Here is a 12,389-nt window from a genome sequence, read left to right on the forward strand (position 1 = left end):
CACTCAGGGGCTGAGAAATGAAGGTCTGCCAGTTAGAAGCACAAAAGGCCAATAACTTCTGCATGGCCTTCAGCTAGGAAACACAATGGAAAGATTGTTAGAAAGCGTGAGAAACGAGGGCTTTACACGGCGTTGCCTCAGCGACAAATCAAGTACATGGTGAATGAATGACTACCTTCACAGCCTATGTGGTGCTGTTTGAATTCCCACAGGAAGCATCCCATAATGCTCCAAGAGACAATTAAACTCCAAGCCGTAGATTCAACCTCTGCCAATTTCCTGTTGTACCCTTTACCAGTTATGCAGACAAATACTAATTATCATATTAATTAGATTATTTGGAGATAATAGCAAGACAACAGCATGATGATAGTTATGTAATCTCAGTATGCCACAGCCAACTCTTATAAGTAGGAAATTGAGTGTATTTATAAGCTGATTAATTGCAAGGCACAGATATGAAAAATTGCAAAGTAGTGTTTGGTCAGTTTCGGCTGCCTAATGCATTCGCTGCAGTAATGCGACTGAACACTGTTTTTACACTTTGACCTAGGGGAGCATGCACAGCCCATTCTGCAAGCTTCTATTGGAGGCTGGACAGGTTTTGTAAAGACTGACAAACACAGTTTTTTTGTGGGCAGTGGTGACCTAATGGTTAGGGAAGTGCACTTATGATTCAAAGATTACTGGTTTAAATCCCTGACTGGCAAGGTGCTGCCCCCTGGGTGCTAAATAAGGTACTGCCCACTGCTATGTGACGTATGGGTTAGATGCAGAGGACACATCTTGCTGTGGTGTGTCAACAATGACAATTAATCATCTTCACACCCTCCAATGTTCTTTGGCCAGTTCACCACATGCCTCAGCTTCAAGAGTCTGTGACAGAAGGTCGGCACCTTCTTAGAGGGCCTGCAGCTGATCACTGTGCACTGGACTCTGGCTGCTATTACAGGTCCCAGTCTAGGGCCTCACAGGTTTAAGGGGTTGTGCAATTTTAATTAGCTAAATATGGAGTTAGGACAATGTGGAATATGAACGATGGGCCCATTAAATAACACGGCTGAAGTGTAACTGACATCTGACACACCCTGCCCTTTGATTTGGCTACAAACACTCTGGTATTCATCCATCCATGTCATTCCAAATACAGCGGTTGCATTTTACAAACAAATATGGACCTAGTACTCCCATAAGAAATAAAGTTATGGGAAAATAAAATCGTTGCCATCTGTGTAAGCGGTTTTCAGTGACTTCAGTGGGTTAGTGGTTGGTTAGTGGTTTAAGGAATGAGCACCAATTTATACCACTGTCGTCAATTTAAAGGACTGTGTTTACATTCACACATACCGTTCGTCCATGTGGTGAGAGTTATACTGGGAATTATGGAAAAGCTCTTATAAAAATCCAAGAGCCAATTGTCTCAACTGCTTGTTTCACTGAAGTATTTCACCGAAAAAGAGAAAAATCATTTATTTATTGGATTTCTATCACTTTTCTCAAATATTGTCTTTTGCAGTTTAGTTATTTATGTTATGATCCCCAGTCTAATGTTGGGGATCGCCAGAAAGGTAGAGGAGAGGGAGAGGGGAAGACGGGACAAGCAGGGAACGGGAAAGGGGGACACAGGAAACACAGGGATCTTTTTTTGTATTTTTTTATATTTATTCAGACACGGTTACAAACACGAGGTGCAACAAACTTCGGGAGTGACTCATGCCAAAATAAAAACCAAAACAGCTAACAAACACGTCCCAAACTAAGTTAACTCTAAAGGTAATGAAAACAAGAGGAAACAAAAATGACAAAAACTAAGTGTAACTCCCTAACCAAAACAACAGTAAACACAACGTTCGCAAAATCAAAAAGGCAGTCACTCCTTACACACCTAACAGACATGTACAGAAAACACACAGGCCGAAACACAGTGTCCAAAAGGGCGAGGCAAAGAGATTAGTCAGGAGCTAAGGAAGAGTTCAAACCCGAAGACAAACAAACCGAAGGCAAAGGTACCAATAGGGCAAAGCAGAAAGTCAGAAACCGGGAAACCAAAACAGTCATACACAGAAGTCAATCAGAAACAGCAAACCAACACAGCGATAGCGAAAGACAGAGCTTGAGCAAGAGCTCGAGCTAGATGTGACCAGCAGGCTTTATCCGGAACACAGGGCCAGGGTCAGAGGTCAGAGGGCGGAAGGGGTGTGGCCAGAAACTGGGAGGCGGCGAGTGGAGCTTGGGGCAGAAGACTGAGGTGTCCTGTAGACATATCCAAACACTTACAGCACATAACAACTGGCAGTTCCCATGATGGACACCCAATGAGTGACCTCATACAGTCACCGTCCAGAACAATCGTGGAATGTCCGGTGAGCTTGTACCATGTTCTGATTGGGCAGCCGCAGATGGAGAACGTGTTGGAGTTCTGCATGCCCCCCCACGCCCTGCTGCCAGCTCCACCTACAGAGACTGGAAATGGCGGCAGAAGGGGTGGTGTTGATACTTTGGGTTTTGCACTGGGTTGGGCCGGGCGAGGCCTGCCGACTTAGCTTACACCAGGGATAGGCAGCCCTGACCCTGGAGTGCTGGGATCCAGCAGGTTTTCCATCCTACCGGGTCTCTGATGACCCTCATCTGGTCTCAGGCAGATTGTAACTCATCAGGTAGGATGGAAAACCTGCTGGGTCCCGGCACTCCAGGAGCAGGGCTGCCTACCCCTGCCTTACACCACTGTGCATGTATGTGGTCTCACAGCCTATTATTTCTAACAAAATAAATATATTAAGCCATATATTGCTTGACATATGTCAGCAATACATTAATACGCTTACACAGATTAATATATAAACAGACACATACAGAGGAAGGGAGTATATTTCTGTTTTATTACAGACAGTCAACAAAGTTAAATAGACAACTGCGAGGGTCTGTTTTATGCCTGGTTTATGCTCCGTGTCCTCATTTTATGGGCATGGGTGGCCTGCAGACTCGCTGGGGAGTCATTCATGGAATATGAACCTAGAAGCCAGTTGTTTTTCAGCTGGGTTGTCACGCCAACGAAGCTGAAGCTGGCCAGGGGGGCTGGCACACTGCTTGGTGTTCAGGGGCGCGACCCCCAGATGCCCCCAAGTAATAAGGGATAAAGCAGCTGTTATGCAGAAGAGGAACCTCCAAATCAGGAGGAATAATGCGAAAGGGGCGATGGGACGCCCAGTGCTACCGATTCAGATCCAGTGGCGATTGTAGACCATTTCAACTGAGGATGCCAAACTGGGGCCAGATGCATTTGACCTTAATGTCCTCCAAGAATTATGTACACTAGATTGCCAGCATTAAAAGCAAAAAAAAATTATGTCACTTATGCAATGCTTGGCAGTTACATTTCACAGTTTTCACAAATATGTAACTCACTCTGGTTTCTTGTTTAGACTGTCTAGCTTCCACAAGCTTGATTATTTTTTTCTGTTGTTAACTTCGCTTTTCATCAACTGAAGCGACTCCATCACCCGGCGCCTCGACGTTAAGAGTCTGTCAAGAAAATGTGCTTAAGTTTGTGTTTCGCCTCTTCCCAGCAGACAAAATTTTAGCCACATATATGAATGCAAATAATAGTGATAATAATACATTTATTTCAGACCAAAGTAGCATACAAATTTAGGGGGGCCGGGGGGGGGGCATGCATGTTGTCACAGGGGTACTGCCCCCCCCACCCAGAACCTCCTCTGTTTAGATCTACTGAGATTCACCTTAGAAAACAACCTGCTGTAATTTCCTGCTCACACAAGGTGTGCATCTTACTGCCTCCAATATTTATTATAACTTAGTTGCAAAATAAATAGAACCTCACTCACAGTTCAGTGTAGAGCAGTATTATTTGAATAGTTCTGCACAGCCCTGTATGACATAAAATGAAGCACTGTGATCACTTGAAAACAGCCTAATGTTTGATTTTTGGTCAAGCCGAAGCGTGAGATCAGAAGCTTTAATGTCAGGTCTCTAAAAGGTCCTGCTGTTAGACCAGAAATATTACCATTTACTCCATTACTTTTACAGTTTGCTTACATCCCAGCTGAAAAACAATTGGCTTCTAGGTCCATTCATTATGCAAGTAAATCAGTGTTATTGAGTACATTGTGGGGACGTGAGCAATAGAAAAGACACTTTCCTCATATAAATTGTTTGTGACCTCTTGCTGTGAACTGCTAACTGTAAGAAAATCATCAGGACTGTCCATGTAACCCCCCTCCCCAGCTCTGTGTACTTGAATCATGGCCTCTGAAATGATCTGGCATTTCTCATCTGTCTTTTTTATTGCAGTAATTCTGAAGACTGGTTCTTGTCACATGCTGAGCATTTATTCCAAAAACCAATAGTAGGAGTATCACACATCTTAATTAACAAGAAATCAAATTAATGCTTATAACCTATTTTTTGCCACTTGATGCCACAAATTAACTTAGTGTTATAGATTCTACTTTTTATACACACAAATATACAGCTGAATTACAATTCGAATGGAATACAAATTAATATATTCAGGATTACACCTCGCACAATGCTACCTTTCATTAGGAGTTTTTTCCATAGAATCATAGATGCAAATGCGTTTAAATTTAAGGGTCGCATTTGGTTAAAGCCTCGTATCCAGCATGCAAAGGGCCTCCTTTCAGCATATCTGACTGCTGCACAGACAGTATAGTGCTCTCATCTTGGACTTTCAACTGAGGTACGCTGTTTTAATGGGTCTTGTTTTTAATATAGATGCTGCAATTTACTAAGGTAAGATGATTATAGAAATGATTTAAAAATATCATTAGAGTGAAATCCGGCTGTAGCTGAATGATTCGCCTTAGAAAATACGTCACACAGACTCTAGGGTGGCGCTACCCCGCTCAGTGAATAAGCTACGGCGCATGTCGCTAGATCCGGTATGATACGTAAGTTTATTACGCACGAATCGTGCGGGGTAGATGGCGGACAAGTCAAAATATAGAAATATCCTGTCGTGATGCGCATTTGCCAACATAATCTGTGGGTTAAAAGGGACGGTGAAATATTACATTCCTCTCCTAATTGCTGCCAAATCAAATGGCGTACCTCGATATCTGTTTAGATTGCAAAGGGTGCTGGACCGGACCACATGATTCTGTAGAAAACAAAACGTCTCGATCAACGACAGATCATGCTATATGTCCAGTAAAATGGCCAGGGAGCTGTAATCGGGTTCTTTAAAAAACCTCAAATATTACGTTTTATAAAGGGTAAACATAAATCAAAAAAGCGACCGGACTAGTTTTAACCATCCCTGGCAGTACCGCGTGTGACTGGTAGGCGGCGTCATGGCGCGCTTTACTCAGGCGTTTGCCTCGCTGAAGTTGACAGCTGCGCGAGAGAAATCCTGCAGTGTTGCGTCAAAGCCAAGAAGCAACTCCGCTTTGCTCCTTCGCCAATCTCGATTGGAGCATAATCGCGCCGCCCCTTGAAAGCCGCGTTCTCATTGGCCAAATCAGCTGGCAATCACAGTGGTGATGAACGAGCTGACGTAATCCTTACAATAACCCAAGGCATTTTAAGTCATTTCAGATTTTTTTTCCTCCTGCTGCTGTTGATGTACCGCAGCTTCCTATACAAACAAGATAATAACCTGTATACGGCGGCAGCGAGTTCAGCGGAAGCCCGTTTGGTGGAGAATGAATCACCGCTATAATGGGTGTATTTGACAGAGGAGATGTTATTTTTTTCTAACAGCTTCATCTGAGCAGTGATTGCTGTCTGTATTTTTGCTGGTCGGTATTTTCCTGCGGTGTTTCGATTTTCTTCTTGTGTCGTCCCATAAGTAAGTAAACGATTCTACATTTTCTTGGTCGTTTCATTTCGTAGAAAAAGATCGTGATCGTGGCATTTTGACACGGAATCTCTGACCGAGCGCCTGTTGGGGTGGGAGTACTGGAGGGGGGGTTGGAGGAGCCGCGGGGGTCACACCGGAGATGCTTGTTTTGTTCGTGGATTTTCTTGTTAGATGCCGATTTACAGAAATCATTGCAATAATAAATGCTGTAGTGTTAGGTTCACCGTCTTTTATCGAAAAGAAAGCAGGCGGTTTGCGTGAAACTCGCCGCAAGGACAACAGTACGCGTCGGCCAAATATACTTCTGACTTTTATTTCTTGATACAGTATGAAAAAAGGCCCACACAGTTATATTTTAGAGGAAAAAAGAACTACGTGACGCCTAGCTGCGAAAGATGAATCAATCCGCGGTTTTACGTTCCTTAGCGAGCGAGCAAAAGCCCGAATTCAGCGAGCCGCACTTAGCCTAATGCTAGCCTGCAAAATGACATTAACATTTCAGTGACACCCTTCCTATTAGTCGCCACTCTCCCTCTCATTAAAATGTTACAGTAAAACTGCGTAGCCGCATCAATTTGCGTGGTCGGCTGAAGAGTAACTGGCTTCGGAATCGTGGTGACGATGTACATATTGGCATTGCTATGTAGTTAGCAGCGTGTTTACGGCAGAATAACAAAAAGGCAGGTCTGCTATTTGGACCGCAAACAGCTGGAAACTTTTAAGCCGCGTATTATGCTAAGGCCAGGACATGCTGCCGAACGCAGCAACGGCGGGTAAAGTTTCTTTTCTCTGCATCGTTTTGCCTTTTTGTTGAGCTAACGTCGGAGGGGTTTCATGGGCGTAGCAGTGTGTCCGTGAAGCAGGCGGGGATCCTGAAGGAAATCCTCCAAGATCGCCGCACCCTGCGCCCCTGAAGACAAACATGGGGGGCTAGTGCTGCCGGAGAAGGTTCTGGTTTGGGGGAGAGGAGCAGGGAGACGCGGAGGCTTTGGGTTCATTCGCCGTGCCCTTGACGAGCTTTTTCCGCTGTCCTCCCGGCTGTTGCATGGGAGATGTGCGGATCAGTCAGTACCAAAATAAAAGCGTCAGTCTGGCGTTTTTATTTCCCGTCGGCTGCCGTTGTGCGGCGGGCTGTCAGCGGAGAGCCTGCTTTGGGCAGATGATGAGGTGATGCGTGATACCCCGATGCTGGAAGCCTCTTATCTTATGGGGGGGGTGCTCCATAATCTCACACATCCATTATTTATATTTAAAAGTGAGCACTTACGACGCGACAGGGCTGCGGGCAGAAAAAGGCACGCGACGCTTCAAGTCGCTATTTATGTCCCGTTAATTAGTTTGGCGGATTTTTAGTATTTCCAGGCCGACTCAAGTTGTTTTTATAAATTTTTTTATGCATGATTTTTGTAGCTTGTGTCTTAGGCCTATCTAGTGATGTTCATCTAAGATGGTTGAAGAGATACCTGCAATCTCCGATTCTTTTAAGTTGTTACTTATCATTATTATTATTTATTATTATTATGTGACTTAGTAGGACACTGCAGCGCCGTCCTTTGGTGCGGCTGGCAGATCCATGCCGCGGCCTTCTTCCCGGGACACACACTATACGCGAATTTCCTTCCTGATTACTTTAATTTCACATTTTAACGGGAAACGCGACGATGCCGCACCTCACTGTTATAACTACGATCCGTAAAATTAAGTAAATCGCCAGTCTGGGGCGATTTTAATATATATTTTACGGAACCGATGGCGTATCTGGGATTCAAGGGAAATGCGTTGTCTTTAGATATTATTTTTTCAATTAATTTCAGATTTGGTGTAAAAATCTTCCGTTTTTTCTCTGTTAACATGTGAGCCGTAGGGTATTTAGGCCTGCGCGTTGACTAGTTGCAGCCGTAATGCAGCATATTTTACTTATGTAGGTTTTACAGTCTCATTACTTTTGACAGTTCGTGTTACAGTTCTCCATTAACCCAGTATTTTTTTTTCCAGCACAGGAAGAAAATCTGTCCCGTGGAACGGAGTAGCGCAGAGCAGCAGAGACGTAGGAAGCGGGCACAGCCTCTGCAGCGATGTCCGGCGCCTCGGTGAAGGTGGCCGTGCGGGTGCGGCCCTTCAACTCGCGGGAGATCAGCAAGGACTCCAAATGCATCATCCAGATGCAGGGCAACTCCACCAGTAAGCCGGCCGGCCGCCGTGGGGCAGCCTGGGGGTTAAGGAACTGCTGTTTGGAACAGAGGGGCTGTCAATTTAGGTCCCAGAGTGGGGGGGAAATGATTTGCTTTAGTAAAATGCCCAACTTTAAGGTTTAAATCAGCTTTAGCAAAATCTTCTGCAGATCAGAAGCATGATATTTTTGCTGCCTTTTTATCACAATCTCGTTGTCCAGCTGGTCCTTGCCAAATGCCTGCATAGCTGAGATCCTCGGCCAGTGTGCCTGAGTAGTCCGGAGCTTTTGTTGTAGGTTTCTATAAATATACTGCCGAAGTGGAGGCTGCTGTCAGCCGGAGCCACGAAATGCGGCGATCGAGTAGAGGGCTACCTGACGACCTCGCTTAATGGTTGTGTTTCTGTCTTTGAAGAGCACCCTGACTGAAAAGGCAGCTTCTGTCCGTTGCCCAAAATTGTCTTTATTTGCTGAGGATTTTGCACTTACGAACAGCTGATTTCTTGTTTGATTTCATAGAGGCCCCATGGAATCTGCAGTATGGACTTGGAGTATGTGCTCGCAGTGCACATCAGGCACTGAGGGTGCTTGATTACAGTCCCCAGCATCTAGTCAAATTTCACAGGGACCCTTTGTCCCGAGGGCAGTCGGCAGGGATCTCAGGACTCCAGGAGATATCATGCTTGCTTGTCTCGTTATCGGGAGGGTGTGTGTCGGTGCTATAACGTTGGTGTGGAGGTGGGGTGCTTTTCTGGTTTTCTTTGACTGTATGGCAATTTGAGACGTCATTGTTCATATGTTGGCGGGGGAGGGGATTATAGTCTCACCACCAGGACAAGAATGATTCCAGAAGTATTTCCTGAGGCCTTGTGCTTTAATAGGGGTCTTCCTCTCCTCCTACACTGCACACAAGCCATTCAGTCTGACTTTGAAGAGTATATTTTACTTCACCCAAGGTTATTTTAGCATTGATCTGCAGGAATAACACAAGTCAATATTTTCTTTTCTGAAGATCGTTCTGTGCTATGTAAAGGTAATTTTAGTATGTAAAATTGAACTATCTAATTAAAGACTAAAGGCTGCTTCCATGCATTGAAAAGTGTGAAGAATAGGTATGCAGGGTAGATACTTTTCAACCCCAAAAGAATTAACAGCCAGCAATTAAACAAAGTGCTTATCAACATTGCAGTGCGTAGATGATGAACGGCCACTTACCAGGCTCTCCAGTGGAACACAATGAGAATCAGGCCTCAGGATTGTCAATGCTGGTGCTGCTTATTGCATTCAAGCTATCAGTTAGCCTATGAAGGTAGAGCTGGTATTGGGCGTAAGGGGTCATACGTGTGCACACCTTTTCTGTTCCAGCTAATGAGCTTTTGCGATTGGCGGTGAGTCATAACCCCCATGAACCTGCTTGTGATTAATGCTACTGCCAATCAGCTCATGATGGATACAAGTTCTGGGTTTATCATGGGTGGCATAATTGTGATTATTGGGATATGCTGATGAGCAAATTGCTGGAAGGGCACCAGCCATCGCACCCTTATGTGATGCGCGCTGGTTCCTTCAGTACTGTGTCCATTGTATAAATGGGTTATGTTACACCTTGGCAGCTGAGTTGCCTTAGATGCAAGTCTTTTTAAATCATTACTAATACAGTGTCATGCTGAGGTGTGGTGCTGGTCAGTGCTGTCTGGGTAGCTCTCTGGAGGCTGCATTAACCGTAATGTACCATTCGGCAGAGGAAATGTTTCTTCGAGATGCTTCGCAGTGCAGCAGCCTTTTAATTTGAATTTGGGCTTTTCTTTGGTGCCAGTTCTGAGTTGCATTTTTGCAACAACAATTTTCTGAAGCCAATCAGATTGTTGAAATCTATTGGAAGCTGTCCTGACATTGACTGATAGTCAAATTCTTCTTCTTTGCTGTAATTAGGTAACTGTATGATTTCCAAGATCTCACTGCTCCTTTTCTCCCAGTCTGGCTTTGTCTTTTTTTGGCATTGTTTCACATACCTTCTTGAAAGCATCCGCGTCCCCCCCATCCCCCAAGATTTTCCTCTTATTAGTCCAGTTAACAGCAGCAATGAACAGTGTGAACTCCTCCCTTCTCTGTGCTGTGTCTCCGAGATGGACGTACAGCAGGGCGGTTACTCTGTGGATCTGCTATGACACTGAGGCAGTGGATCTGTGAGCTAAATCGTGTCTGTGCCCAGCCACACGTGTCTGTGTGTGGTATTACTGTGTTCTCGACCCCTCCTGCAGAACAGGCTCTTTCCATGGTTTGTGTAGCTTCTGTGATGTGTGCTTTTGCGCTGTTTCCCAGAAATCTGCGGCCAGGGCTGTTAGAACATCAGATGCAGTTTGTCTGAATGGGCTGGAAATCAAAGGAGTTAAAAATAATCTTACTTTGGAGAGAATAGTCTGGAAATTGTTTTGTTTTGTTTTTCCTGCTTTATCTCCTGGAAGTCAGCGACGTGGTACTTCAGTCATGCTGAGGTTGGACGTGTGTTTGTGTGTTTTTTGAAGCAATTGTTTTATCCAGTGACAGATTTTTGATCTGAAATGATCTTAGGTGGAATTCCTGTTTTAAGGTTTTATTATCAAACAATGAATGATTCAAAGGAAATTTCAATGGTGAACGCTCCTTTGATTTTTCTGAATGATTTCACTGCCCTGTGTTGTGAGAGAGGTTCTCTGTGCTCTAGCAAACTGTGTCAGCTGACCAGAAACGCAGCTGTGGCTTCCTGGATACACGGCTGTGATTTATTCCTGGGGTATAATGGCTGTGCAAATAGTAGGACGAGTTTACTGAATGATTTTATCACAATCTGTCCCAGATAACTTGGGGAGTAAATTTACAGCAGAAAGGTCACCAGGATCTCATCAAGCATTCTGCTTCATGTTTGCAAAACCCTGACCTCTTAATTTCCATTTACATTTAATTGATGTAATGGCAGAGGCAGGTAACCTACTTATGATCTGTTATGTTACTAGATTTGTGGGCTGTTAGTCATAAGATATGGTTTTGCCTTTAAGTGTCTTCCTCTGACTGCTAGTGGAAATTTCATAATGGCTTTGATTCGTTAAGCATGACTCCATTGTTCATTGTTACTTTGATTTGTCATCAGATTAATTAATACGTCATGTGTGCAGTTGCTTCACAACTGGAATTCAGTGGTAGTTGTTTGCTCTGGAGTTACATTGACACTTTGCATGCGATGGGCGGAGGATGAGGTCACCGCAGCAGCTACATCTGGTGCTGGGGAGACGCAGAGCAGCGGTTACCCTCACGCCTGCCCCCGTGCGCCGCGGCCGCTTACTGCCCTCCACCTGTCTCCTGAATCCAAGTCTGAAGGAAGTCCCACTTCTTCTTGGTTTGGTTTAGTGTAGCTTTGGGTCATTCGGTCACATCAGCAGTAAAAATGCGTGAAGGGATGTGTGTGTGTGAGGGTGTTTTTCCCTTTTCTTGCCTGAGGTGTTACTGTTCATGCCATTTCAGATGTATATAAATAATTCTGCCAATTTATAAAAATCAATGATGTGTGCACTGTGAGGGAGGGGCGCAGGGAGGCAGCCAGACTAGCTGGAGCCACTCTGCTGATGGATGGATGGACCTGGGGGCAGGAATGGGGGGGGGGTTGCCTGTCTGTCAGAACAGGCTGGTGTCAGATCCATTTTCGCTTTATGAGAGATTGAGATGGGGGGGGGGGCATGTTCGCTCAGTCTTGCACACGCAAGGCACTGCCTGACCTGGTTTTGGGTGATTAATCCTGGAACATGATCCCAAGGTCGCCCGACTCAAACCTGTAATCCTCCCTCACCCCCCCACCCCCCGGGATAGGGGGGGGCACCTGTCCTACGTGATGTTTAACATTAATTTCATTGCTGTGGTCTTTCTTCCCAAGCTGTGAGCCTAAACCAGTTCTGTCTTTATTATCCTTCTCTGGGAAATTACTGTCATTTTAATCCAGTGACCATTTTCATTACGGTGGGGTCCGTTTTGATTACGAGGCAAATCTGGGCCTTTGTGCATTCATGACCACCTTAGCTCCTCAGCTGCCGTCTCGCACTCGCGTTGTTAATGTTGCAAATGAAGCTGCTTTAACTGCCTTTTTGCACTGTGTGTTAAATGCAGTGTTATAGAGACCGTCTTAGGGTCACTGTGGTCGTTTTCGGGGGCCGCCTCTCTAGACATGCGGGTGATGCACATGACGGCCTAAAGAGAAAAGGAGAGTGATCCAAAGTGTACCGCTGCAGATTCAGAAACGGACCTGGCTCTTGTACCTTTCAGCCTGGTGCACTGGTCGTGGCTGGGCTTCTATGGCAGTATAAGAATCAGCAGGTGTTACAGGTGGCCTGCCGTCGTCGTTCAGCCTTG

The 12,389-nt window shown here is 45.1% G+C and overlaps 1 protein-coding gene across 19 annotated transcripts in view; it reads left to right on the forward strand.

Moving 5' to 3' along the window:
- The first annotated feature begins 4,962 nt into the window (after positions 1-4,962).
- Positions 4,963-12,389, forward strand: part of kif1b (kinesin family member 1B) — a 75,379-nt gene continuing 67,952 nt past the window's right edge. For 2 of the 19 annotated variants that reach the window (XM_072713340.1, XM_072713342.1), the window contains exons 1-2: positions 5,355-5,830; positions 7,838-8,023. In XM_072713340.1, coding sequence (XP_072569441.1) covers positions 7,918-8,023 — 106 coding nt within the window. In that variant the 5' untranslated portion in view covers positions 5,355-5,830; positions 7,838-7,917. Of the gene's footprint in view, positions 5,831-6,401; positions 6,616-6,682; positions 7,010-7,837; positions 8,024-12,389 lie in introns of those variants that run through there. The other 17 variants (XM_072713343.1, XM_072713341.1, XM_072713347.1 and 14 more) reach the window with 15 other exon arrangements.

This window comes from Paramormyrops kingsleyae, chromosome 6, assembly GCF_048594095.1.
Source record: "Paramormyrops kingsleyae isolate MSU_618 chromosome 6, PKINGS_0.4, whole genome shotgun sequence".
NCBI lineage: Eukaryota > Metazoa > Chordata > Actinopteri > Osteoglossiformes > Mormyridae > Paramormyrops > Paramormyrops kingsleyae.